The following is a 27928-nucleotide window of genomic DNA, read 5'->3' on the forward strand; positions in this document are numbered from 1 at the left end:
ACGCGATTGCAGCTCGGGTAGATTACGATTAATGATAAGGGTTCAGCCATACTGTTTCCGACTATATGCAAGCTTATTAAAAGATCACTTAATTATATAAGTTTTCAAATGAGTTTTATTTCTTGCATTGCAATATTTAACTGAATGATGATTCTTTTATTAATTATTATTAAAATAAATAATTTACATACACATTTATTTACATACATATCAATCTTTCATTTACGTCAACAAATGTAGTTTATAATAATAATATTGAATTGAATATACAAATACAGAAAATAAGAAAAGCTCTAAAAATACAACATAAAACTGTATATATTTATAAATTTATGAGACAAATGCAAAGAACCTCTTCGTGGAATATGAATTGAAAAGTAATTTAATAATATAAGTTAATTTATTTATGGTGAAGGCTGTGTACGCTTACATTAAAATCCTTCTTTCATAGATTCGCAAAGATAAGAATACAGCCCGTATAATCTATCAGCTAACGGCAGTTTAAATCCTTAAAAATAAAAGTTTTCAACACAGGTTCTGTCCCCATTTTTTAATTATAGAACAATACGTTTACAGTAATACTTTTATAACGCTTTTAACTCAAGAAATCCTTGTCTTAATTTAATAAATTATAGTATAAAATGTGTAAACGTATATTTAGGAAATCTTAATTTAATATGTCATTCTATTTCAAATAATAAAATACTAGTTAAAGCAGATATTTAATATATATTAATTTAATATATTATCTTATTTTAAAAAATAAAATGCTGGGTAAAGCAGATATGTAATATATTTTATTATGCAATACTAACAATGTATATTGAATTAAAAGAGCAATAGATGCCAAGACAGTCTAAGGTATTCTAATACGATTAAGGTTCACAATCGACATATTATAGAATATATTTAAACAAACAATCCATTGTTAGTTAAATGTCTGAATGCTCCAGATCATCAATATTGGAAAAATCACTGGCGGATATTGAATTTAGAGAATTAGCGCCCTTCTTAGCTTTTGCAGATTCTTCATATTGTTGTAAAACTAAATCTAAAGCTGAACTACGATTGGCATCTTTAAAACTATACGTGTTTTCTTCATATAGTGTGATAGCAATTTCTTGTTCTTCCGGCTCTGAAGAGTCAGTGGCCTTTTTGTCACCAACTTCGTTATCATCAATAGAATTCCGACTAACGATAATAAAAAAAAGAAACAAATGCATCGATTTAGTTCTTGAAATGAGAGACTTCGACAGGATGAAACCCATGAATTGCAGATCCTCACCTCACGACCCTTCCCTGCCCAATAAATCTTATACACTATAAAAACTTTAAAACTGTAAATTTTGGGAAACACCCGATAAAAATGCTCAATTGGTTAGGAAAGTTTCGGATTGAAACAAATTCGAATCTTCTTGTTATTTTGTTATTTACAGCAGTTTCCTATGGTTTGAACGACATTTCTAATCGAAACCTGGTTATTAAAATACTGAATAGCTGAATCCGCATCTATGTATTTTATTCCTCAGACAATGGTGATCCAAGGCCAAAATTACATGATTTTAGCTGACTGCAAGGAATATCTGTGTAAGGAATAGTATTTTAGTATTTTCCTTATTTTCTCCTACGCTTCTGCTAAAAGACTTGTGGTCACGTGCTTACAATTGACTGCTTATTTACGTCGTATTATTTTAACAAAAAATCTTACTTATTTAAGAGCTCATATTTTCTCAGTGTTTTTAAAGGGTAATTATTTAAATGAATGCAGCATTTGACGATATTACTGCAAAATAGAATTTACCGCCTCATTGATCTTTGAATTTGAGATTTAATTTATTTTGTTGAGTGGCAATCTTACTGCAATCCAAATTTTTCGTCCCTATATTAAACCAATGTTGAGATATATAACAGTGGGCGGACCAACTTAATTTGAAGAAAAACAAACCTACTACTGACTGCTCCGGCAAGAAAATCGATCTACAGAGCTTGACCCTCCACTAATCGAAATAACTGATCGATCAGCCCAATTAAATCTTTATTTTAGAGACACGCTGTTAAGCTACCGTGATAATATATACTGAGCGCCATGGAAAACGCATCACTTTTTTTTCCCAAATATTTTATTACTAGGTGGTTTTGTATGTATAATATTATGCAATACTATGAACTATTGTTTCACACAATGCTCCCAAACGCAAACAATATCGGCCCGTGTGCACAAAAAAAAATGCACGAGATGCACATGAAAACCACAATATTCACGTGCAGCATTGTGTGTGAGCCCATTAAAAGCATGTTTTCAACTTAATGTGCAGTACATGAACTGTGAAACGTCAATCTGTCGTAATTTGTTGTTGGACGTGTGAAGGAATCGAGCTAGAGATGCCGAGACTTACTGGACCAACACGTGACCGTCAACGTCCTGGTCCACAACGCGTTACAACCCAGACTCAAGACCGCTACATCCGGGTCACTCATCTGCGTGACAGATTCCGCCCAGCGACTCGAACAGGTGCAGCAGTCGTCGGAAGACAAGGACCAGTAAGTGCCAACATCGTAAGACGTCGTCTAAGAGAAGTAGGACTCCGTGCACGACGACCTTATGTTGGAGCTATCCTCAGGGATCATCACCGTCAGCGGCGTTTGATATGGGCTCAAGGACCCCAGACATGGAGAAGAGTAGACTGGCAAAATGTGCTCTTCAGTGACGAGAGTCGCTTTCATCTTTATCACGCTGATGTGGAGACGTCTTGGGGAACGTATTGCAGACTGCTGCGTCTTCGAAACGAATCGATGGGGTGGGGGAAGTGTAATGGTGTGGGGAGGCTTGACATTTCATCACCGGACCGCCCTACACATTTGCAGGGGTCGCGTTAATATTGTAGCCTACCGTGATGATGTCTTGCAACCAATTGTTGTTCCGATGTTTCGAGCGCACCCACAACTTCAGCACTTCCAACAGGATAATGCACGTCCGCATACCGCCCGTTTTAGTATGGACTACCTGGCTGCTAACAACATCAATGTCTTGGACTGTCCAGCCATGTCTCCGGACATGGCACCGATAGAACATGTCTGGGATGAGATTGGACGCCGTCTGTATCGGAGACCACAGATGCACACCATTGCTGCTTTAAACGCTGCTCTTGTCCAAGAATAGAACAATTTGCCCCAGGCCTTCTTTCAAACATTGGTAAATTCCATGCGACGTCGCTGCACAGCGTGCGTAAGAGCCCGTGGAGGACACACGCGCTACTGACATCTGTGTCGTACTTTTGGTTTTGACCCCTCTGACTTTGTACCGTTGATTACAGATTAAACCTCCATAAGTGTACAAATGTGTTGTTATTGATGTGTTCCCATTTGAATATTGTTCACAATAAGAAGCAAAATAAATAAAATATGTTTACAGGATCATTTTGTTATACGAAAAAGTAAGTGATGCGTTTTCCATGTTATACGAAAACTTGAAAAGACTACACTACCTCATTGAGTCTTCTGTTAGATCAATATTCAGTTCTTTCATATAAACAGGGTTGGATCTATAAAATGTAAAACATATGTATTTCATGGTTTTCTATGAATGATTTATGGGTTGCTATAAATATATTGTTTTTTGTCACGCAAAGAAACTTTAGACACAGAATTTTAACCCATGGCCATAATTACTGCTCGCATTTAGTCAACAGTCAAACATCTTTAAAAAAACTCACAATTTATTAATATCAAATGCATATACTAATGGCTTTTAAACGCAGATATAAATCTATAAATTGTCAAAGTAATTAAACATGAATTATGCAAGAGGTAAATCTGCCTACTGCAGGTCTTTCTTTAGGCCCGAAATGTTATTATTAACTAATAATTAGACATTTATTAATATGAAAAGGCCATAATCAACTCTCGATGGTATCTTAGAGGTCCGATTTTCATTTGATTTGAAACCGATCTGTTGTTCAACGCCCATTGATGATTAACCGAAAAAAATGGATAATCGAGACTTTATTATCGTGACAACGGTAACAATGACAATCGAGGCTACAGTAATTTTAAAATAAGGCTTTCTCGGCTTAGAGTGAAGCAATTTTCAGCATATCCCCTTTACATTACCTAGATTTTAACTATTATAGTGAGAACTGCCACCTCTTTATCTAATCTTCCATAATGTATCTTTAAGTAAGCAATTTCAGTAAAGGCCATTATAGACAATACTCACGCAGAAGCATAGTATTTATTGGTTCCTGGAGAAATGAGATCTGGAACTGCATCTTTGGATGAGCCTAAAATAATTCAAGTATGATATTTGACTCTCATATCTATGCATGTATGAAATATATATTATAGTACATATTCCAGAGTTGACAGTGGCAAAGATGAAATAGTTTCTGTACGAATATTTATCAGTAGCGGGGTATAAGTTGGATCGTTTATCTTTTACCTTTTGGTCATTATGTTGAATATATGTATAGAGCAGTGTATCAATTGTCCATAATGATACAGGATTGTTCATTGCATTGGAGATCAAGTCTTTAATGTGGCAATAAACTATATAACGGACGTAAAAACTTTTAAAATAAATGTGTATTCATGGTATGAAATATGCTCCCAGTGATCATTAAGAATTTAAATGCAATTGTATTAATATTTATTTTTTATTTTACTGTAAACAATGAAGTCCAAAGGAATCGAATTAATTTTTAATCGTAGAATCCATTTTAATACATAAATAATAATACAGTTGGATTATAAATAAAAGAAACATAAAAAAATGAAAATGAATCGATTATAATTTAGTCATTTTTGGCTTGAACCACTTTTAAAACAAGATAAATAAAATAACTCTTGAATTAATTAATTAATTAATTAAAAACTGACTTTTGCTATTTTGGCCCATTGGCGTCAAGTCATTATCAGTAACTTGCCTGTCCAGAAAAATGCACTTGGCCTGGTTGTGTTACATATAGGGACAGGAAAAGTCAAAGTGTCGCTGTAAAAGAGAAATGTATACAGACCCCCCCCCCCCCTTCCCATCCCCCGAGTTAGGACTATTACTTAGAATTTTGTTACATAATCTTACCAAAAGTTTTAGTACTAGCTGCACGAAGTCGTCTTCGATATCTAGAAATAAAATTTATGCACATTGTGAGATTAAAATACTTGCAGATCTTTATATGCGTAAGTGTAAAAATATATTACCCCTTTGTGCATTAAAGGAGCCAAGGCTTTTACTCAATATCACTATATTGCATACACGACTTAATGGTCAATTTAAATCAACAATTTAAATCGCGTATCTCGCCGAACATAACTGATTAGAAATTACAGTAAAAACAGAAACGATTGAATGTAAATCAGTTTATATACATTCATATTACATTATTATGCGCTGCGACCCATTTGTGTCCATTTCTAGGTGCCAAAGAATAAAGATTTAGCACTTTTATATATTAACAACACTGATATTTGTGTTTTTGGTAAATAATACACGTCAGTGTAGAATGATACGCGTTCTCAATAATATAAAAAAAAGAAATTACCTTGTTAGACAGAGAATTATTATCAGACAGCAAAGCTGGTTATAGCGGTAAACATGAAACAAGGTAAACAAATATTTGCATATTTCTTTAATTTCCCTTACCCTTTACTTCATTTTAGTGTTTTATAATTATGATCTATTCAGATATATTTCCTTATTGGACCTATTCTTTTACTTTATTTTATTGTTGATATAATTTGGATAAAATTCAGATAAATTTTATATTGGAAATATAAAGTTTTATTTTTCATTAAGCTCAAACGGTATTCTCTATACCGATGTCATATTTGAGTAGTGCATTTGAACGTTGCATTCTTAATATGAATGTTTAGGCCTTGATTATCTACACAAACTCAAACTCAATATTACACGGCGTACCATCAGTTTATTGAATGAATAAATCAATCAATCAATCAGTGAATGATCTTTCAATGAATTAATCAATGAATGAATCAGTAAATGATCAATGAATCAATGAATTATTAATGAATTATCAATGACTCAATGAATTATCAATGAATCAATGAATCAATGAATGAATCAATGAATGATCAATGAATCAATGAATGATCAATCAATCAATGAATGATCAATCAATCAATGAATGATCAATGAATATTCAAATGAATGAATGCATAAATGAATAAAATGAGCCTAACGTTAGACTTGTATACCATTGTAAATTTTATTCCATGGTACCTAACGTTGCAATGCAACCCCTACTCTTCTTCTGCATATATTCAATCAATGTCGACCTTTAATAAACCTTCAGCTTTGCCGATGTTAACGAAATTGAAAGACTTTAAACGTTGCGTTGTATATACGTGCTTCGTTGGTTTGTTCTCACTACTGAAGAGCACAGCCCGCATCCGATCTACAGTAGAGATATACCACATGCTAGTCTCATAATTACCTTATCGTGTCAAGTTCACGTTAAACCGCATAATTATAACTCTACTCTGTGTTAACAAGGAAAAATACGGAAATTTTCATTTGCCCGTAGGTTTTTCACATTTATAAATGATGCGTGTACATTAAAATGGGGTAAATTTAAAATAGAAATATGGGTGTTAGTCATTATCCCAGAATTACAATACTATTCAAAGGAAAGTATATTTCTTTTGTTCTGTGGAAATATAAGGAATTACATTTACCTTGTTTTATGTAAAGAGTAACGAAAACAGAAGAGTTAGCTAAGAGATGTATGATAGTGCACAAAGAAACAAATACACACCATCAATTCAATATGCAACAAGATTACCTCCTCGCCGAATTCGCATGCCAGGATGGTATGACTATGGCAATATTTGTAATGTAATATTGAACATACTTTAACACAAAGTTTTTTGTAGGGATAACAAAATTTAAGACATTGATACCTAGACAACGAAAAGCATATGGAAGCACAGACACACTTAAACGTAATACGAAATCACCTATACTGCCACCCAAACCAGATCTAAATATTCTGAATAAGGCCCACAAATCCATTAATTTACAGTGGGTGGCATTATCAGACCAGTTGTTCAGCTCGGGGTTACATATAACTTAAATTGTGACTGGTAATATGTTTGTAGACGTTTTTACTACTGAACCAATCCTTTACAGAAAACTCAATTTCGAATGTGCTGGATGCGTTTAGACAATGAGACTTTTCAAAATTATTTACACGCTAACATAATATCCCCCTCCCCCGCCCCAACACAATGTGCCCTCTTTATGTGCAGTTTTTAATATTAATTCCCCAAATTCTATTATCATTATTAATGTACCTACCTTGATCGTAAATTTATAAGAACTAAAACTAAAGTTATGGCAATTAATGCTAGACCTGAGGTAACAATAATTAACGACTTTTTCATGTTTTCTTCTGAAGAGTCATTCTTTTCAGCTTGTTGTGCTACTGGCTGTGAATTAAAGGAATTTATATTTGAATATATAGAGATTCAAGAATAGGTTTCTTTTTATTTTCTATACATATATTAATAATATAATACACTATAAACAGTGACTCACGTATTCTGCATACTTTTAACGCACACTTTTAAGACGATTCTTTCCTCCCAAAGTATGACGTTTGCGTCCATTAGAGAGGGTAAATCAAATCGCATGTCGATTCTATTAAATTGACTACCGGCAGTAAATAATCGTTATCTTTTGCATAAAACAAAAATTAAGATACAGGAATGATAATTTACTAATTGGCTCCTACTTACGCTAGTTTCAATTACATTAAATTTATCTAATATCACATGGACCGTAGAACTGAAATCGAAAGCCCTGAAAATAAAATTAGTCTTGTAATAGGAAGCTGATGGAATTTAATTGATTAATTAATCTAATTGCATATCATATAGACTGGTTTAATGATTTCCTGATTCTCCGCCTGACTGACATGTGATATTGTTTAAGATAGGCTGGTAACTATAGACTTAATGCCCCTTTGGTGCATATATTTTGGAGGGGCGTTGGATGGCCGAATGGTTAGCACGCGCGCGCTGTATCATACGGTCTGTCATTAAGTCAACTGACGGGGTTTCGATTCCCCGGTTGTACGTGACAAGGAGTAGGGTCGCCTGTCCAACCTCGTGGGTTTTCTCCGGGTCCTCCGGTTTCCTCCCACTGCTAAAGACCCCTACACGCAAGTGAATAATTGAAATAAAATTGAACCATGTGTTAGTCCCGAAATGACCTAGTTTGTGTCGAGTGGACGTTAAACCCCATCTCTCTCTCTCATATATTTTGGACTGAACAGGTGAGCAACGTTAAACAGACTTGCACCAGACGGTTCCCATGATGGGTGTCAAATGTGTGCCAGATGGGATGTTAATTAGACCGAGCAACCGAGAGAGAGAGAGAGAGAGAGGGGGAGGGGTTAACGTCCACTCGACTAACGGTACTAACATATGGTTCAATTTTCTTTCAATAATTTGCTTGTGCGTAGGGGCCTTAAACAGTGGGAGGAAGCCGGAGGTCCCGGAGAAAACCCACGAGGTTGGACGGGCGACCCTACTCCTTGTCACATACATCCGGGGAATCGAGACAACGACAGCCGGCTCAATGACAAGACCTTATGATACAACGCGCACGCGTTAACCATTCGGTCATTGTGACTTATCCTAACTATCATAAACTCTCTACGTTTGAAGACAATTTAAATAATGATATCTGGTAAAGATGATATCGAATTCCTTTGTTGTTTGAGCTCGATTAGACCTTTATGCATGGAGTTAGCTAGACAGAAAATTCTTTCATACGTGTTTCCGATGTTAATAAAGTTAATAACTACATATTGTCCCTTTAATCTGATAGTGTTACACGATTACTCGAGGTATGTACACTTATTTTCTTCAATTCGCCAATTCATCGCTGAAGGGGCATCATGGAAGATTGGATAAAGAGCTGGCATTTCTCACTATAATAGTTAAAAAATAGATAATGCAAAGGAATATGCTGAATATTTCAGTGCGATTGAATTTAGGCCTAGCCTCGATCATCATTACTAAAGTCTCGATTATCCATTTTTGATTTATTCATCAATGAGCGTTGAGCAGCAGATAGGATTTAAATCCAGTGAAAATCCGAAACATAAGATGGCATCGAGAGTTGACGAAGGTCTTTTCATGTTAATAAATGTCTAATTAATAATTCTTATAGCATTTAAGGCCTAAAGGAAGACTGCAATAGGCTGATTTAGTTTTTGCATAATGTACGTTTAAACTTTGTTTGATTTAGGACATAATTCTAATAAAATCAATATTTCTGATGACCAGGTCGGTGGATATAAATGATTGTATTTTTTTTTGTTTTACAAAAGACAGTTTAAATTAAATCGTTAAACATATAAAGAGTTAAGCGGCATTAATACTTTTTGTGTCGCGTTTTTTTTTACTTAGTCACTTTACCTCCATAATTCTTCAGCAGGAACAACCTTGTCTGTATCTAAATATCTAGCATGGATGAACATATCACTTCTGAAAACAGAGAAATCGACTATTTATGAACATGTATAACATTTAGGCACCCTAGATTATTAATACAATAAAATTATAAAGCCAGAAGGTTAAAATGAATATTGCCAATTGGTGTAGGAATGACGATTCTTCAAAGCATTGTAATTGGATCTAGTTAAAAGAGAAACATATATGCACTTATCTTTTAAAATACGACTGGGATATTTAACTTGGAAGTTGGTTTACACCAAAACAATTATAGTCAGAAATAAAGAAAGCAAGATAGTGTTAGAGTATATCCTTGTATACCTTTATTATTATTTAATTTCGGTTAATGTAGCAATTGACCAATGTCCGAATTGTTTGAGTTTATTCCTTAAAGGCTCAATACCACTCTTGTTGTAACTGAATAATATGTCTCAATCTTTATTCTGGTCAACAAATTGTACTATTTTACAATATTCCAATTAATTGATGATACAAATTTCATCTTAACACACCTAATTTAAAAATTGGAAAAATTCAACTCAATTATTTGAAAAGCCTGACGTAAAGCTTTACAAATGTGACTTGGATTTAAAAATATTTTTGAACCCTTTGGACAAGTAAAATAGGATTTAATGGATAATTTACACAACAGGTAGGACACTAACACATCTAGTACTTAGAATAAGGCTATTTTTTATTTTCTGGAGCTGTCAAGCCAGCCAGAGTGTTATTGTCCCTTTAATGTAACGATATATTATACATTACGTAATTATAGTTAACACGCGTTCTTGCTATGTCCGTATCATTTTCTGTATTTAAACATATGTTTCCTATGTTTAATTCAACATTTCTTAAAGGGACAATAACACTCTTGCTGGCTTGACAGCTCCAGAAAATAAATAATAGCCTTATTCTAAGTACTAGATGTGTTAGTGTCCTACCTGTTGTGTAAATTATCCATTACATCCTATTTTACTTGTCCAGAGGGTTCGAAAATATTTTTAAATCCAAGTCACATTTGAAAAGGTTTACATTAGGCTTTTCAAATCATTTAATTGAATTTTTCCATTTTTTTAAATAGTACAATTTGTTGACCAGAATAAAAATTGGGACATTATTCAGTTACAACAAGAGTGGTATTGAGCCTTTAAATATTATTATTTAATTATTTTTTAATACTCGGCTTGTATATATACTGTAACTTTAGTCTGTTGATCGGCTCACTCTAGCGATACCTATCTCGTTATTGTAACCGTTACCCAGTTTTGGACACTCGTTTATTAATTTTAACAATTTATCTGAGTTATCGTCATTGGTGCTGGAATACGCTACCATTCCCAGAAAACAGCACTGAGATAATAGCATAGCAACCAAAAACAGGATATGATGTGCATTTCTGATAAAGTTTTTGCCATTAAGGATTGGGAAGAGTAATTTCTGACGACACAATTATATGCTCTTACGTTTCGTGCAAATTCTTATATAAGGGGCATGACTTATTGAGACATCTGTCCCATTTAACTATTGCTGGACAATATTGTAAATAACCCTATATAAATATAATACTATCAGAAAGATGTATAATTTAGAGAATAATAAAACATCTTACTTAGTTATGACAGGAGTTCCGTCAGAATTCTGGTGAGTAGCTATTTTATCAACGATGATACGAAACTGTAAATCTTTTTCTAATTCTCTGAAAAAATAAAATCAAAAGCTACAGTTTTGTGACAACATATTAATACGCTCACTAAGATTTTCGTAGTGTGCTTGATTTTTATCTCATATGACCCCTTTCACTATAACTTAGCTCACTTGATTATAATCTAAAACGATTCACTGTGGTTTAAAGTTACAATTTCATATTTTCTAAGAAAGTCAAAACATAATTATTTCTATGTCGTTCGCTCAATAGGTTGTCAACTCACTATTATACGATCATAGGTGTCATTCTCACACTTAAAACTCATTTACACCGGAAATAATAACACAATTACCTCCCAATTACCCCCCTTGTTTTCTATTCTCCACCATGGAGTAGCTATCCTCAAAAGTTTGAATTTGAAGAGGAAAATGATATTGAAGTATAGTGAAGTATAGGATTAAAAGGATTGTTCTTTAACAAGGTAGGATTGTTTATAGATACCGTCTATTTTAAGACTTTATTTTAATAAAGTTTAAAAATATAACGTAAAAATAGGAAATTGCAACTTTAAATGCAGTTGTGATGTTTTGACGCGATTTCGGTTTTTTTTAAAAAAAAAAGATGCAAATTTTTCGACCGCACGAAGTTAACCTCATATTAATCTATGTTGTGTTCTCATAAAAATAAAACAATAGAAAGAATGACTACCTTCTTGTCTTGCAATATACCCCATACATGTATGGTGTTGTCATGTTAACGCACAGAAATATTTAGTTGTACCGACCAATATAAACCTTCGAACGTCTGAACTTCTCAGATCCAGTCAAAACAGTTTTTAAACTGTTAATTAAAATTAGATATAAATAAATACAATTTCATTTAATAGATAACAATACCATGGTTTTGTTTCATCTAGCAGGATTCATCTGTGTCAACTGATATTTCTTTCTGTTAATGTTAATAGTACTTGATATAAACTTACTCAATAAGGTCGCCTTTGAAAGCTCGAACTTCATCGGGTGTTTTCATGAACACTAATTTTAACCTTTGAATATCACTGATTATATATATCTGTGAATTAAAAACAAAAACAAAATAAAATATAAGCTGAAATTGAAAAGTTTAAATAACCCTTATAGATAACCCTTGAATATTTATTATAACGTAACAAATTTCCCGTTATGGAACATTCTCACGTTATCTGTCCTTAAGTGGTTTTCTTACATTAAACTTTTTGAAAACTGATAAGGATCGATTAGATTTTTATCTTTTATTAATATTTGAAAACCAGGGAAACAAGATTACCCTATTCAGTTTTAGGATTAATATATTTTAATGGCCTATAAGAAATGAAATAACAAAACGATATGTATCCATACATAGAAATATGTATCCATAGCCGTCGTGATGTAGATATATTGAGGTGGAAACAGTTAAGATATTATCTATACACCAAATCATCAAAGATAATTTACTATGACAATTATTTTCTTCATTGTTGCAACATAGATAAAGTACTACTTATCAAAAGGATGCATCTTTAAACTCACCTCAAATCGGGCATCGCTTGTCAAATTTCCGATATCATAAGCTTGAATGTCTAGAACAAAAGCACCAGTCATATCAGAGGAAAATAACATATTTGTTTTAACAGTACCATTTGAATCAAGTATCAAAGGTTTAACTGTTCCGATGTCTACTTCCATATCTTTTGTTGATATGCCCAATAATCTGAAGTATGTTATTGCGTTAATGCCAACATCATCATCGGTGACTTCCTCCTATGAGAAGAATATGAATACATGGTGAAACATATAGTGGGAAAGATAGTGACAAATATTACAATGATATGGCCACTAAAACTTTCGAAATATACTCAAGATCAGAGGATGCCATTTGGAAATAAAGCCAAAATTTAAACCAGTTCAGTTTAAAATAATGTCAACGTTTGATAGCCATACGATTGAAACTGTAGAAGATACATTCACGAAAAATGCATTATTTGACCATTGATCACTGATCTGGACATGCCATGCGAGTTTGTCGAAGATCGATGCTGAAGTGTTGGAGATATGCCCCGGACAAACAGAATGACACCTCGACAGTTATGACAAACTCTCCGCTGCGCCGTTTAACCAACAAACGGTCAAATAGAATGTCATTTCGCCAGTAATGGTAATCTTTCCGCTTTGCCGTTTAACCAATATTATACAATTTAAAAAATAAACACAAAGTTATATGGATAACAATATCATGTGGCATTTTCCGCCATCTTGTATAAATAAGGGGCGATTCGCACAGTGACGGTACCCGTATTTGAAATACTTGAAATAATGGTACGCCAACATCAAATGATGATGTCACATCGTATTTTAAGATTATTAATGATTGTCAAATACGTTTATTACTATATTAGGTATTGCCCAGAGAGTGATATGTGAGTAACGAGGAGGAGACGAAGACTAGAACTAGGCCTATGACCTGACATGTTTCTGGATAGTTACTATTTATTAGATTACAATGAGTAATTTTGCTGCCCGTTCCTGTGCTGTAGTTATACCTTTATATCAGTTGTTTATGATGTTAGACAGAGGCCGTCAATAACCGTATCACAAGAGAGGTATTCAGAAATTAGATCATCGATGACTACGGCAGTATTTATGTGGATAACTTTCTAGGGAAATTCCTTCTAGACTTTTATCAGTGTAATGAACAAGGTTCTCTACATTTATATCATAAACTTACTCTTAATTCTTTAACTATTGTTCCAAATTCAACATCATAGAGGAACCCTGCTGTTAATTCATTTTGTTTAAATTTGGGTGGCTGGTCATTTACATCTATTACTTCAATTTGAACCCATAACAGAGTATTATTCTCCGGGTCATATTCTGGAGGACACGTTGCCGTAAAATCTTCTTTCTTATTGGAGGTTACGGGAGGTTTCTGGGAACAATATCGACTGGCTTGAATGACTAGATTAACTTTGGCTTTTCTCTCTCTGTCTAAACATCCAATTAATGATAATATTCCCGATGTTTTATTTAAGTTGAAGTGGTTCACCATTTCACCACCTAAGAAAGAATTGAGAAGAAAAGAAATATTTCTATATGATAGGATCACATTAAGATTTTACAAATGTATAGTCTTGTCCAGTGTTGCTTTCCGGTTGCTGTAAACTAAATTAACGAAATTACGTTTCTGGTACTAACTTCTTTAATTTGAAATGCGCTGTCTGTCATTTTTTAAATGTAACTTGAACGGCTATGGACATTAAGGAATGTTATCCATAGGCATTTAATATTCGGAGTCCAATTTTTCCTCTTTTTTTCCATTTCCTTCTACTTTTATTTCATTCTACGTTCATTGTGTTGTAACATCACTGTCATTTTATTACGGTAGCATCTCCAAATGAATTAAATGCATGGTAGTATCTTGTCCCTTTAGTATTTGACATGACAAGATTTTAAGCCCCCATTATTCTAGTTCATATGGCGTCATCTGACTGCATTAACATTTTCAAAATAAAGACGTTTTAAAATATGTATCTTCTTAGTTGCGGTTTCAATGCTCCCGCGAGAACTCCCTTCAAAGTATGAACATAGGTTTAGTATACCCAACTGAACTATGGTGTCTCAACATCTGACACCATTCAATTTACAGCATCATTCAATGACAGCTCGCGGGCACCAGCGCTTGTAACATGCAAAATATCTTTAACAAACATTTAGCTGGGGCTAAATATTGCGCCCCTATTTATATTATGGTCATGTACGTATAAGTGAACTGACTTGGGTCTAGTGTAATCGGTTTAATATATGAACATCAATCTGCACCTGTTCAGACATATTTAATAAGCCGTACAATAAAATACTATACCTATAATATAATAGCAAACGATGGGTGTGGCATCCTTATCCGTGGCTAAAAAGATCTGGCCTATCTCTTCGTCACGACTTTCTTCGTCTACACTTAAATGGAATGGCTTGTCCCTGTTTTCATTTTCGAAGCTTGGTGGATTATCATCTATATCTAAGAGTACTATTTGTAATGTTATAGATGTCTCTAACGACGGTAAACCCTGGTCCTCGGCTGTCAATACAATCTATTAATGTAAATAAACACAATAACCAATATACTCTTACTATTATAATAACATTATCTACCAGGGAGATATCACATACAGTACTTGTAATTGCAATTTAGGTCTCAATTAACAAGAATTAGATTTACTGTATCCCGTCCTGGTTTAAAGACCTTAATTTAGCACCACTCCATACCAACCTTCTCTAAAGTCTTCATTTATTGAAAGTTGTATTTATTATACATTGATTTGCAGTTTATGAGTAAGTAAAGCAACGTGTAAACCAGTCAAGGACTAAACTATACTTATCTTTTCCTTTACCTCTTGGTCTGACAGACGACTAACATTCCATGTTACGTTAACAAATAAAACCATTTTTATAGCAACAAAACAAAAATTATCCAGATAAATACCGTATAATTCTCTTTAACTTCTCGATCCAAACTAACAAGATTTGTTAAATGTCCAGTTAACCGATCAACTCTAAATTTCTGCCAATCATCAGAATTATCAGGAAGTATGGAGTACAGTATTTCTCCATTTTGACCAGAATCGGAATCATTGGCATACAATGAAAAAACATTTGATTCAACTGGTTGCTCCTGTTAAAAGATACATGAGATAACATATTAAATTCTAAGTTAATACGTCACTATTTATGTAAATACTTTCTTTCAAACCATCCACCGAATATAACTGATTGTAAACCTTTAAATGTATGTATCTCGGATATGGAAATCACGCATATTGTTAATGACGAATATGGAAACTGATGACTCAAGATTCTTTTAAAATCTATTCACCCTTTAAGCCAAGTATTAATTTATTCGGGGGTCTCATTTGAATCAAAAAACTGAAACAACAACAGGTCGCACCATCTAGGGGGTATAGTTTCTAGCAGCCAAATGCCTCTGATTTAAGGAAGACAGGTGATCTAAATTTCGTGCAATTGAAGAACAATTTCATTTGATGCAAATATGTACACCATACAGCTATCATAAACAACTGTTTGTTGGACTGTCGGTGTTTTGAACTTACCCACATACCATACATAGACAAGTACGTGTACAAATGTTAGTTGGTGGATTATAGATAATTACAATAGACGACAAAACGTACCTCCATTACATCAACACTAGGTAAAATACCAGCTGATAGATTGTAATCTCTGTGGGATGGTTTGTAGAATATAGGTCTATGTAGATTTACATCCAAAACAAAAAGGTTGATGTGTGCTGTACTATTCAAAGGTGGTATCCCTTTATCTTTCGCCATTACTGTTAGATACCTGGACCCAACCATACCAACCAGTGAACCACTTATCGTTATGGATCCGGAATCGGGATTTATGGAGAATCCGGTTATGTTACCATTGTCAGTCAAGGAATAGACTATTTCCTGATTGGTTCCATTGTCTCTGTCCGTAGCTCGCACTGTTAATAGTTCTGTCCCATTTTGAGAATCTTCAGGGATATCCCTTCTGGACGGCAGTTGTGTAAACTCCGGAGCGTTGTCATTTATATCTAATATGTCAATGGTTATCTTTATCCGAGTTGCTCTCTGCTGATTTTCATCCTCTGGTTGATCTGTGGCTATTACAAATATTGTATAAGAGCTTCTTGTCTCTCTATCAAGGGATCCATTCACAGTTATAGTGCCCTAAAAATATATAGTCCCCAGATCATTCTAGGTTTATAGTGACCTAAACAAATATAGTTCTCAAATCATTCTAGGTTTATAGGGCCCTAAACATATATAGTCCTCAAATCATTCTAGGTTTATGGGTGTATGACATATTCATAGAGTTTCAGTATCATATATAAAAATACGGTTGGTAAATATGTGTCTAAATGCATTTAAGTGATTAATTAACACCATAGACAATACAAAGTATCCAGCCTGAATATACCAACCAAAATATTGATGCCCACCCCCGCCCTTTTTTAGCGTTGCACACATGACCGAGGTGTTGTACTAACGGAACGTTAAAGCCCGTTGTTTTCCTTTGTCTTTTCTGTGGGATATAGTCCACAACGCCAGAATGTACATTTGGATATTATTTGCTTTTTTGATTAAAATTGTTGATATTTTTGTAAGAGTATGACATTAAAGGGCTATAGTATATTTTGAACAAACGGTTGCATCACCCCTTTTCCTTCCTCTATTTATAAGTAGTGGTACGCTGAACAGTCAAACATCTAAATCCAAATTTTATTTGGTGATAATACTATCTTAATGTTTAATAATAATTAATAATAGTAATTACATTATTAGCATCAATAGAAAATACATTATCCTCATCTCCATCAAGGCTGTAAATAACACCCGATTCCATATCTGTGGCTTTCATCATGCCAACGAATGTTCCACTATTAACGTTTTCGTGAACCATAAACGTAGTACGTTGATATTCATCAAATATTGGTGAGTTGTCATTGACATCCAGGATAGAAACTATTATTTTCGTTTCGGATTCATATGTTGCATTTTCTGTTGCTTTCAGCTATGAATCAAAATTTGTTGGATTTAATTTTAACATAAAACAATGTGAATATATTGTTTAGGATAAGATGAACTGCAAGATAGCATATACCAACACGAATATCTTTAGGAGAAACAATTTTTTTGGTATTCAATTTTAACTTAATATCAAGTGAATATGGTGCTAAAGATAAGCTTGGACACCAGTTTGGTAAATACAAACATCCTAAACAGGGAATATCTTAAATGTAAATAAAGTAAATAACGGAGACCAGTCACATGTTTATATTGTATAGTACCTGTTTACAAACACAACAAGAGGGAAGAAAAATCAAATAATATTCGCAAATCCTTTAATATTGGTGATTTGTAGTCGTGATTTACAGTAAGATGTCTGAATATAACTAAACAATAGGTTGCTGCTTATAATCTCTTTTAATATAAATTCTCGAAGATTTAGAGAAAGAGATGGCCATTTTTGCTAGTATAGTTAAAAAAATAGAAAATGGAAAAAGAATATAATGAAAATTTCAGTCAAATGTCTTGATGTTGAGCGATGTTATGAACCATTGATTGAAGTTTTGACAAGAATTCGCCAAAATTTACAGATAGGAACGGTGACCACAGTACATTGTAATGATAACCAACGAAGCCTCGATTGTCAGTCTTTTTATCGGAAATTAACGCAGATGGGGTAGGCTTTGTCTAATCAACTCAATATCTAAGTGATGGGTTTGACATAGGCTTGGCATGTGAATAATAATTCACATAACATTTGAAGCCAGAAACACGTCCCGTCAACAAGTAAATTTTGCTCTCGCATAATGCCTCTTTGAGTTTCTAATGATGAAATTAACTAGCTGAAATGAACAATATAGTTTACCAATGTACACCTTACCTGAATTGTTATGTTGGTTCTAGTTTCATAATCTAAAAATTCTGTATTGTTGACATTTAGAATGATAGTTGACCTGCCGTATATGGTTGTAAATTGGGAAGGTATTGTATCAAAAGCAGACGACAGATGATTATCTGTATTGATAGACAGATTAAATCTATTGTTGGGAACCTGTAATAATATATTTATACCTTTACATATGGCGAAAGTCTGTAAATAGTCAAGAATATGTTATCACAATTTCTCACTAAATTCTTTGATTTTAAACGGACAGTAAAAGCCACAGACTAGGGTAACTACAGACTGGGGTTTTTCAGGCCACCCAACAAATTCGTCCGACCTACCCCAATGTCAACATGGCCCCATAGCGAAAACATACCCACCAGACAGGACACACATGTGTATAAGTAAACCAACAGATACATGTGACGTCAATAAAATGAAATGTTGGCACATATAAAAAAAAACCACCAGTACCATAAGTCCAAGTGAGATTTCTGGGATAGCTTGATAATTTGAGTTGTAGTAATGTTCACTTTTTTTTTCTTTCTTTTTTTTTTAAAGTTTATTGGCTAAATAATACATGAAATCAATTTACAAAAGTACATGGATTAACATAAGGATATAATTCACCGGCTTAAATAATATAGTATACACTGTACCGGGTAAGATCAAGGAATCAGAGTTACGATACATCATATTGCAATTTCGAACTAACATTAGGATTTGCAGATAGTTCAAGTTCAAGCTTGTTTCTTATGTAAGCCTTATAATGTTCGTGCATTTTAATTTGAAGATGAAGTATTTCGTCGTCAGGATTACATAATTGATGAATTCTAACTGGAATTTGTTTTCAAATTTGATAACATCGTCATGTAAATTGTAATATCCAAAATGTATGACAGAAGGAGATTACTGTATATTCTATTTTTAATCAAGATGCCATTAAGAGTATTCCACAGGCTTTGAGAATAAGGGCAGCATGCTATGGCAGAAATGTTAACTTACCTAATACTCAAATGGCATTGTAAATAAAAATTTTGTTCATGAATTCCATAGAGCGAAATTCAACAGTACTGTTATGGTTTATGTTGCCTAGTTTCGTTCCTCCCAGATTTTCCCAACTGGGGTCGTTTCTGTCCAGTGGGAATGGGACCAAAGGGCCACAGAAAATGCATAATATGTATTGAATATGTACTTTCGCACGGTACATGAAGAATAGATTAAATAGTCTACCTGATCTATATCAAAGACTTCTATCAATTCACCATTTTCCATTGTCAATGGAATACCCTTTGGGGAATTTTCTGCTACACTGGCATGATATACAGGTTTGGTGAATACTGGTCTGTTATCATTTATATCTGTTACTGTTATTGAAACAGATGTAGTAGACCAGGTTATACCAGTATTATTCTGTCCAGCTGGAATAATCTCACTCGCCTTAAAATATAACAAATTATAAGCTTATTAGCTAATGTTGAACAAGGTAAAGATTTATCAGTCAAAACATTTAATATTATCATCATAATCACGATTTATATTAATACTAGTAAGTGGTCTAAGCCCTGTGTAAATGAACACCCTGGTGTCAGAGAAAAATTCAATTGATTTTGACACACTGGAAGTCAAGCTTTTAACAAATCTGTTACAAGTATTAAATGTGGTTTGCGATTGTTTATTTCTCTATTTCGATAATAATGGTAACTAAACTACTGATTCCTGAAATCTGTACAATGATTTCGCTTACATTTACAGTGAGTCTAAAGAGACCTCCATTCTGTTGGACGTCTTCATCATCTGCGTCTAACAGTCCTGCTACAGATATCGTTCCTGATGTACTATTTATTGTAAAGTTATGTTCTGCTCCTCCTAATTGCAAAAAAAGCAACAAAATATCGTTAGCGGTATACACAATATAAAGTTGGACCCAATTAGAATGGTTATAAATATTACACTAGTGCTCGTAAAATATGAAAGAATTAATGTAATATTATAGAGACAAAAAAGTCGACATTTTGCCCCTGACGAAGGACGGGGTCATTAGAATAATAAAAAGTACTGTGAAACTAATATATTATTACCTTCGACAAAGAAATATTCTATAGAATTGGGAACACCTCTGTCTCCATCTAAAGCATGTACGGTAAGAATATGGTATCCCTTAAAAAGATTTCATATCAAATTAAAATTAATTATGTTATTCTAATATCATCATATTTAATTAGATTAATTATGCAATAAGAGAAGAGTTGGGTCTCTGTTTTCAAATTCAACTGTTTTTTGGCTCATCTGAGACAAAAACACTACTTATCTGAGATTATAAACTGCGGTCGGACAAACTATTAGAAATATATTTGATCTAATAGAGCATTTCGACGAAAAGGAGGAAGAGGGTGTGCTTTTTTTGTAAATTTTAACTATTAGAGTAATTTAATATTTATCTTGTGTTTAAATAACTTACCGTTTCTGTATTTTCAGGAATGGACCCAATGTAAGGTTGATAGATGAAGTATGGTGGACTATTCTGGACATCTTCAATATTTACAATTAAATTAGCCGGGGTAGCATTATTATATGGATCTGCATTATCCTATAATGAAATAAATGATTACAAATGTGTAAATGGAAATGCATTATCCTATAATAAAATAAATAATTACAAAATCTATATATGTGTTTAAATACAACGATAACCTAACAATGTGCACATGTTTATTTGATAATCCGATCTGCTGTACTGGGGTTAAGTTGGCAAGAAGACCGTAACCTTTGGTGAATCTGGTATCTCAGTTGTGCAAAAGGCGTTATCTAATATCGATGAATATCTAAGAAGGAGTAATTGTGTTCTTACCATAGCATGGACTTCCAGCTGATAAAATGTGTTGATTGAATAATTTAAAGCTTTAGTTAGGAACAGATCAACACCCTTTAATGAAAACGGATTTCCAATATTCAGGGGATCCTGTAAAATGAATGATTTACAATACAAAGTTAATAAATATATTGAGTGTTATAGATTATTTATATTATATATATGCTAGAGATTTGAGTGAAGAGAATAAGTAAAGGGGCGTGGACAGGGAGGTGTATTCTGTGAAACAGAACTCTCATTTAAAGACATGGAGAAGATAATTACTGAAAGCTCATTGGAACAAATATTAAAGATGGTACTGTGTTATTGTTAAACGTTTGCATCATGTAAAATAAGTTTAAACTAAACGTTTTACGGAATCAAACTAGTAGTTTTTACTGTTCACTGAATTTCAGCAGATTTTGACGATGTTTCTAGTTAGTTCTTATGTGCGTTAATTATTATACAATACAAAATATGTACCTCCAATCTGAGTTTGATGACGCCCCCATTGCCTATATCTGGATCAGACGCACTTATTCTCAATAAAGATGTTCCAATAGGTTCATTCTGAAACAAAGGTGTTAATCTATCAATGCTTATTTCTGATTTTAGAATGTGTTCTTACTCTGACTATCTCGCCACAGGATAATATTTGTATGGCTTTGAGTCGTTACCAAGACATCCATAGTAGGTTTAAACTCATAGGTGTCTATTGTCCCTTGAAGTCTTTGATCGTCATTTGGACGATTTTTAATCTCACGTAATGCAATTTTAACTTAACGTTTCTGTTCTTTTAGATCGAAGATTTTTGAAGGAAGTTCAGGTCTACGTTAAACAGGTTAGTCCAATTTCGAACGAATTGATAATTTACTGCAAAAAAACCTTCATATCAAAAGCTATTATTTCAGTTTAGTAACAAATACCTCCGGGACGGTTAATTGGTAAGGTTGGTTTTTAAATTCTGGTTTACAATCATTCACATCTGTTATCAGTAAACTGGTTCTTAATTGATCCTGGAAAAAATCAAAAAAATTAAATTCATATTCATTAAAATGGCACCTGAAATCTAAACCCGATATGAAGCCTTTGCTTTATATTACGAGTGCGTAATTAAATTTCAACATCATGATGGAGATAATAATATAATTAGTCACACAAACTACCGTAAATATTATATATTACAGTTTAGGGGTTGGCTATTTGAAAAAGGTTGAGTTTGTTATATGGGAAGTAACTCTACATAACGAAAATGGTTACGCTGTTCATCATCCTCGGTATCCCCAATAGTCTCATTCCGTTCTACTCCACTAACCCCTGGGCTAATTTATGGGAGGAACACGTTTTCAAGTTACTTGCCCTGGATGATTGTGCTATATTTATCGACCAATCCCATAAATCGTTAATTGAAAAGGAAAATGGCAATGGGAAGTCACTGTCATCGGGTAAAGTAAGCAAAACGCAAATGCTCTCCTTCAAGAGACAAGGTTTGGAATTAGCTAGAAGTCCAAATTATACTAAATGCGTATTTATTATCAACGAATTACAATTATTATATAACATATTAATGAAGATCGAACAGGTGTTTACACGAGATTCAGCGGAAAATTATCTTTCCCTATAAATGGTGCCCATACGTGGAATAAGCTACCAAGAACAATTAGAGAAAGTTCAACTTCTGTTAAATTTAAATCGGAGTTAAAAACACACTTGTTTAAATATTATTACAAACTTTGATGTGCCATTTGTTAAGCGCTTAGAAATATCACCGGATATAATGACAATAATGTATAATAATAAGGTATAATAATAATGTAGGTTCTTTCGTTCGTTCCTGGAGTGTTACGTTCACTTCCACCAAAGGTGATGTCGTAGACAAGATTAATACTAAACATAACAAAATGAAACATTTCAGACAGACAAAGAACAAATAGCAATAATAATAACATAAGTCAAACATATAGATGTTTTACATATTTAAAATCAACAACACATACTACAGATTTTGATAATACAATTAGAAATATGTACATTATTTACATAAATCATTCAATAAATGGACATATGGTTATCTACCCTTATAAAAACGAAGGCGAAACGAAGGCGATTTCATTAGTAAGACTGGTTTGTAAACTGTTTTTTTTATTGGTTCGTAGTCTTTAGCTACAATCCATATCATGTACAGGAGGGGAATCAAAACCGCGCCATTTGACACAATAACAGATTTCATTATCTAAAGCGCGCGCATTAAACCAATCGACCACATCCCCTGCTAGTTCGTTCAATGATGAATTATCAGAAAAGTCAATTAGTGAAAGTTCGGTTTCTTAAAAAAAAATGTGGTGTTTCCCTATTCTTAGGATTGTATTCTGTAATTGTATTCTCGTCATCTTAACCTAATGAAGAAACCAAAACCTATAAAGCACGGATTTACGTAGAAGTATACTTACAACATTACCATCTTTATCTGTGACTTTAAAATACAGAGGTCTTTGAGATGGTTCCTGTATAACATAATACGGTGCAGTTTTAGTAAATAGCCTTGAGCTAGTACATGTACATTGATAATAATTTTGGTGAGTATTTGTGCCCTGCGATTGGGCAATTTGAAATACGAATTAAAAAATGTAACATTCAATCATTGCCCAATTTGGGGGGAGGTGGGGGTTACAGTATTTAATGCATGGTCGGGGAAACGGAGTAAATTCCACACGAAGATTCAGCGTCACATGTTCGGCTGATAAACCAGACGTTCTGTAAGATTGGTTCTAACTAAATACGAATTCAAAATTGTAACATTCAATTATTTCCCAATTTGGGGTGAGGTGGGGTTACAGTATTTAATGCATTGTCGAGGAAACGGTTTAAATTGCACACCACGAAGATTCACTGTCATATCTGCGGCTGATAAACTCGACCTTCTATAAAAATGGTCCCAACAAAATAGTTTAATTCTTTCACTGTTCCGGTGATGAACGACAGCCTGCTAGAGAAGATTCCGAATGTTAAGATGAATTTTCAAGCGGTCACGACATGTATTAAAATATATTTTTATTTTAGTGTATATCTATTTGCTGTCTGATAGTTCACTGACATTTTACAAACACAATATATTACATGTAGTAACAAGATCGAACAAACAAGGGCCCATGATCGGTTAATGTATATCTTAAAAGATATCGAAAATGCAATCCGCTTAAAATGAATCTAAAGCCTAAAAGTTGGGCAAATCTCACAAAAAAAACGAGCTCCCTAATTCATTTCCCTCGTTCTAGTCCTGGTTAAAGCCCCTTTGTTTTGTTTGTAATTAGTTAATAACAATATATTGGTATACGAACATAGTCTCTATCTAAAGTAGCATTTACTGTAATATTAACTGTTACACACGAATCCGGGCCACAATCAGCTGGTGGTGATAACTGAACCAGACTGCCAGATGCATCAGTATGATCTATTTCTATAGTTAAAGATTCTTTATCATCCGGGTCTTTGGCTGTAAGAATTCCTACGACTTCCCCTGGTATAAAGTAAGAACTATTCAATAAATAAGTCTTTGGCTGTAAGACTTCCTACGACTGTCCCTGGTATAAAGTAAGAACTATTCAATAAATGTATAAAAAGATCAGATTTAGAACTAAAATATATATTATTTTCGGATGCAGTATTTTACCATCGATCCTATGGATCAAATTTAAATTAATATAGAGCTTCCCATATCAACAGAATATTTCAAATGAAGGCCCATTTTCAACTCACGCACGCCATTTATAGCAGGAAGGAGTATCATATATGAAATCCATTACAAACATGTTACAGTTTTAAAGTCCCAGTCACGCTGTTGCGAATACAGCTAACGTGTACATTTGGGTGTAAATTAATGTAAGTTGTCATCCGTCCGTGACACGTTTGTTATAAGTATTATTCGTCGGTGGTTCGAAGGGGTACGCAGAGTCACACTTGGGTCTAGAAATATTTTAGGACGTTCAAAATTTTGCGCGTGTAACGACGTAGTGATCAATACGTTATGTATATACGTAGAGCATTCTAACGTATGTTAGACTACCGATACAGTAAAGTTTGTGTTCAGTACAGCTACATCCTACAGCTGGCGTTGTTTCGGTAACATTGGAAGTGAAGGAACGTTTTGGTTGGAGTAACAGTAGTCAGTTCGGTGTGCATGAGTTGCTCTGTTCGTTGCTTTGTGACAGAGGCTAACCAATGAGCTTCATCGCAACCTGCCGAATCGCGGCTTCCCAACAGTACCAATCTTTCCCAACTGAAAATGCTTCAGGAAGTCTCCTCTAAGACCAAATATATCAATATTAAACTTCATAATCCACAGAACGAAACAAAACCCCAAAAAACAAAACAAAACGATATTAATAAAAGTAATACCGGTATGTATAAACTACGTATAAATATGTATACAGATAGGATGTATTAATATTTGTATACAGGAAACACGATATATAGATGTAATAATTACCTGTATAATTTCCTTCTGGTATCTGCATAAACCCACCAGATGGCGTCACTGTTAATCTCGGCACATTCTGTGATAGAACTGTTTAAAATAAAAGTAATTGTGTAGCGAGTATTTATATACCATCCCAACATTTCTTAAGACAATTTCTCTCGGACACTTTCCCACAATATATCCGTAACTGTTACCCTTGTATATTTAACCCACATATGTACTATTAAACATGCATTATGCAAGAGGTAAATCTGTCTATTGCAGGTCTTTCTTTAGGCATGAAATGTTATCTAAATTATTAATTAGACATTAATTAGCTTATCAAGACCACAATCAACTCTCGATGCCAGCGTTAGCCTGCGATATTTAGTGAATTTGAACATAGAACTAAATACACATGATTTGAATACCTTTTATGACCCCGGATGATTTAACGCAAAAACGGATAATCGAGACTTTGTTTATTATCGTACCAACGGTAGTAATGACGATCGACGCTAGCCTTAAATCGAATCACTAATATCTCGGTTCAGAGTGAAGCAATTTGACTGAAATTTTCAGCATATTCTGCTTTCATTATTTATTTTCTAACTGTCAGCTCTTTATCTAATCTATTAAAATGCCCCTTTAAATATTTGCCTTTCCATGTCGAGTAGATGACCATCGAAATGTCAACTATTAATTACAGTTTTAAAGACTTAGTCAATGTAAAGCAAAATTTCTAAAAAAAACGTTTATGGATTTAAGACAATCAACACTCCAACGCAAGAAAATACCCTGCAACGTAGACTACACATTACTGCTTTTGATCAATACTAAAATAAATACTGCACATACAAATTATATTGCACACTGGAATAGTTTTAGTGTTTATTCAAAATTTCAGGTTGTGACTAATATTCTTTTCAGATATTTTATTGTCACGAAAACACGTATGTTAGGGGGAATCAAGTCATAGTCATAAATAATATTATATCTCTACTTTATTATCTGTTATAATAATAGCAATACTTGATAACGATGACTTTTATATCTCTTATAACCAGAATAAATAAAATAAAAGATCTGAGAAGTAAAACGAATATTCCATCGCAATATAATAATTTTTGGTTATTTTTGTAAGCATACTTGGGTGTAGATATACTGTCCTGTTAACTAATTATGATCTTAACAATTACCTTGAGAGATAAAGCAAGCTGTGACGAAAAATGAAAATATATATGTCTGATAACCCATGTTGTTTTGAAAGTTTCTTCCTTGGGTCTGCAAATATATAACAGAAGTCATTATAAACATTTATACATACAGAACACTACATCTCTTGATTAAAAAAACTAGCATTTTCTCCCATTGTTGAATAGTTCAAATTTCGTTCAGGCGTTTCGTGGCACTCTGATTAACAGATGGACCTGAGACTTTAAACAAGCAAATGCACAGTTCATTAGGACTTGACCAGTCACGGTCACCCAGAACCGCCTTGTCTTCAACGTACAATATCAAACTGAATGATAGAGAATATAGCGCTTCACCAGAATTCTGGGGGATACCCTTCACCTGACGAAACAAAGCAAAAGCGATTGATTAAACAAGGGTTAATTCCTTTGACCAATCCAAACTAACAAATGTGTCACTTCTCTATCGTTTCGACTTCATATTGCCAAAGAGTTTGAGGTTTCATCTTCACCTGCCCTTTAGAAGGTAAAAGTTTGTGGCGTCCTTTTATTATGGTTTTCGGTGTCTTATTATCACTGAGGTCTGATCAAAACCATAAATAAACCGATTCATCTAAATATAATTGAAGTTTATTTATTGTATGGTAGAAAAACAAATTAATATTTCATAGAGATATACAAACAAATACCTCTCATTTTGAACTCCAGAAATGTGTAATACTTCTAAATGTGATTATCCAAATCCATTGAAACTCAATCAAAGTTTGTCCTTTCATTGAACTAGACAACCCATATTAGCCCGACCTTAAGAGCTAACAAGATTTAGTATTATGGGGGCAT

At 33.6% G+C, this 27928-nt stretch overlaps 1 protein-coding gene across 1 annotated transcript in view; it reads right to left on the reverse strand.

Annotated features, from left to right (window-relative positions):
* Positions 1-245: 245 nt before the first annotated feature.
* LOC126809561 (cadherin-23) overlaps positions 246-27928 on the reverse strand; it is a 31494-nt gene continuing 3811 nt past the window's right edge. The window contains exons 2-28 of the mRNA XM_056098509.1: positions 27095-27179; positions 25926-26003; positions 24778-24956; positions 23890-23943; positions 22366-22455; positions 21923-22009; positions 21440-21550; positions 21050-21178; positions 20670-20748; positions 20336-20457; positions 19822-20028; positions 18586-18756; positions 17473-17709; positions 16326-16865; positions 15620-15808; positions 15002-15227; positions 13868-14196; positions 12673-12903; positions 12105-12193; positions 11087-11173; positions 9442-9510; positions 7753-7816; positions 7313-7443; positions 5078-5118; positions 4217-4280; positions 3486-3542; positions 246-1191 (exon numbers count right to left, since the gene is read on the reverse strand). Of these exons, the coding sequence (XP_055954484.1) occupies positions 933-1191; positions 3486-3542; positions 4217-4280; positions 5078-5118; positions 7313-7443; positions 7753-7816; positions 9442-9510; positions 11087-11173; positions 12105-12193; positions 12673-12903; positions 13868-14196; positions 15002-15227; positions 15620-15808; positions 16326-16865; positions 17473-17709; positions 18586-18756; positions 19822-20028; positions 20336-20457; positions 20670-20748; positions 21050-21178; positions 21440-21550; positions 21923-22009; positions 22366-22455; positions 23890-23943; positions 24778-24956; positions 25926-26003; positions 27095-27152 (3978 nt within the window). The 5' untranslated portion in view covers positions 27153-27179 and the 3' untranslated portion in view covers positions 246-932. The remainder of the gene's footprint in view (positions 1192-3485; positions 3543-4216; positions 4281-5077; positions 5119-7312; positions 7444-7752; positions 7817-9441; positions 9511-11086; positions 11174-12104; positions 12194-12672; positions 12904-13867; positions 14197-15001; positions 15228-15619; positions 15809-16325; positions 16866-17472; positions 17710-18585; positions 18757-19821; positions 20029-20335; positions 20458-20669; positions 20749-21049; positions 21179-21439; positions 21551-21922; positions 22010-22365; positions 22456-23889; positions 23944-24777; positions 24957-25925; positions 26004-27094; positions 27180-27928) is intronic.

Source organism: Patella vulgata, chromosome 2, assembly GCF_932274485.2.
Source record: "Patella vulgata chromosome 2, xgPatVulg1.2, whole genome shotgun sequence".
Taxonomy (NCBI): Eukaryota; Metazoa; Mollusca; class Gastropoda; family Patellidae; genus Patella; species Patella vulgata.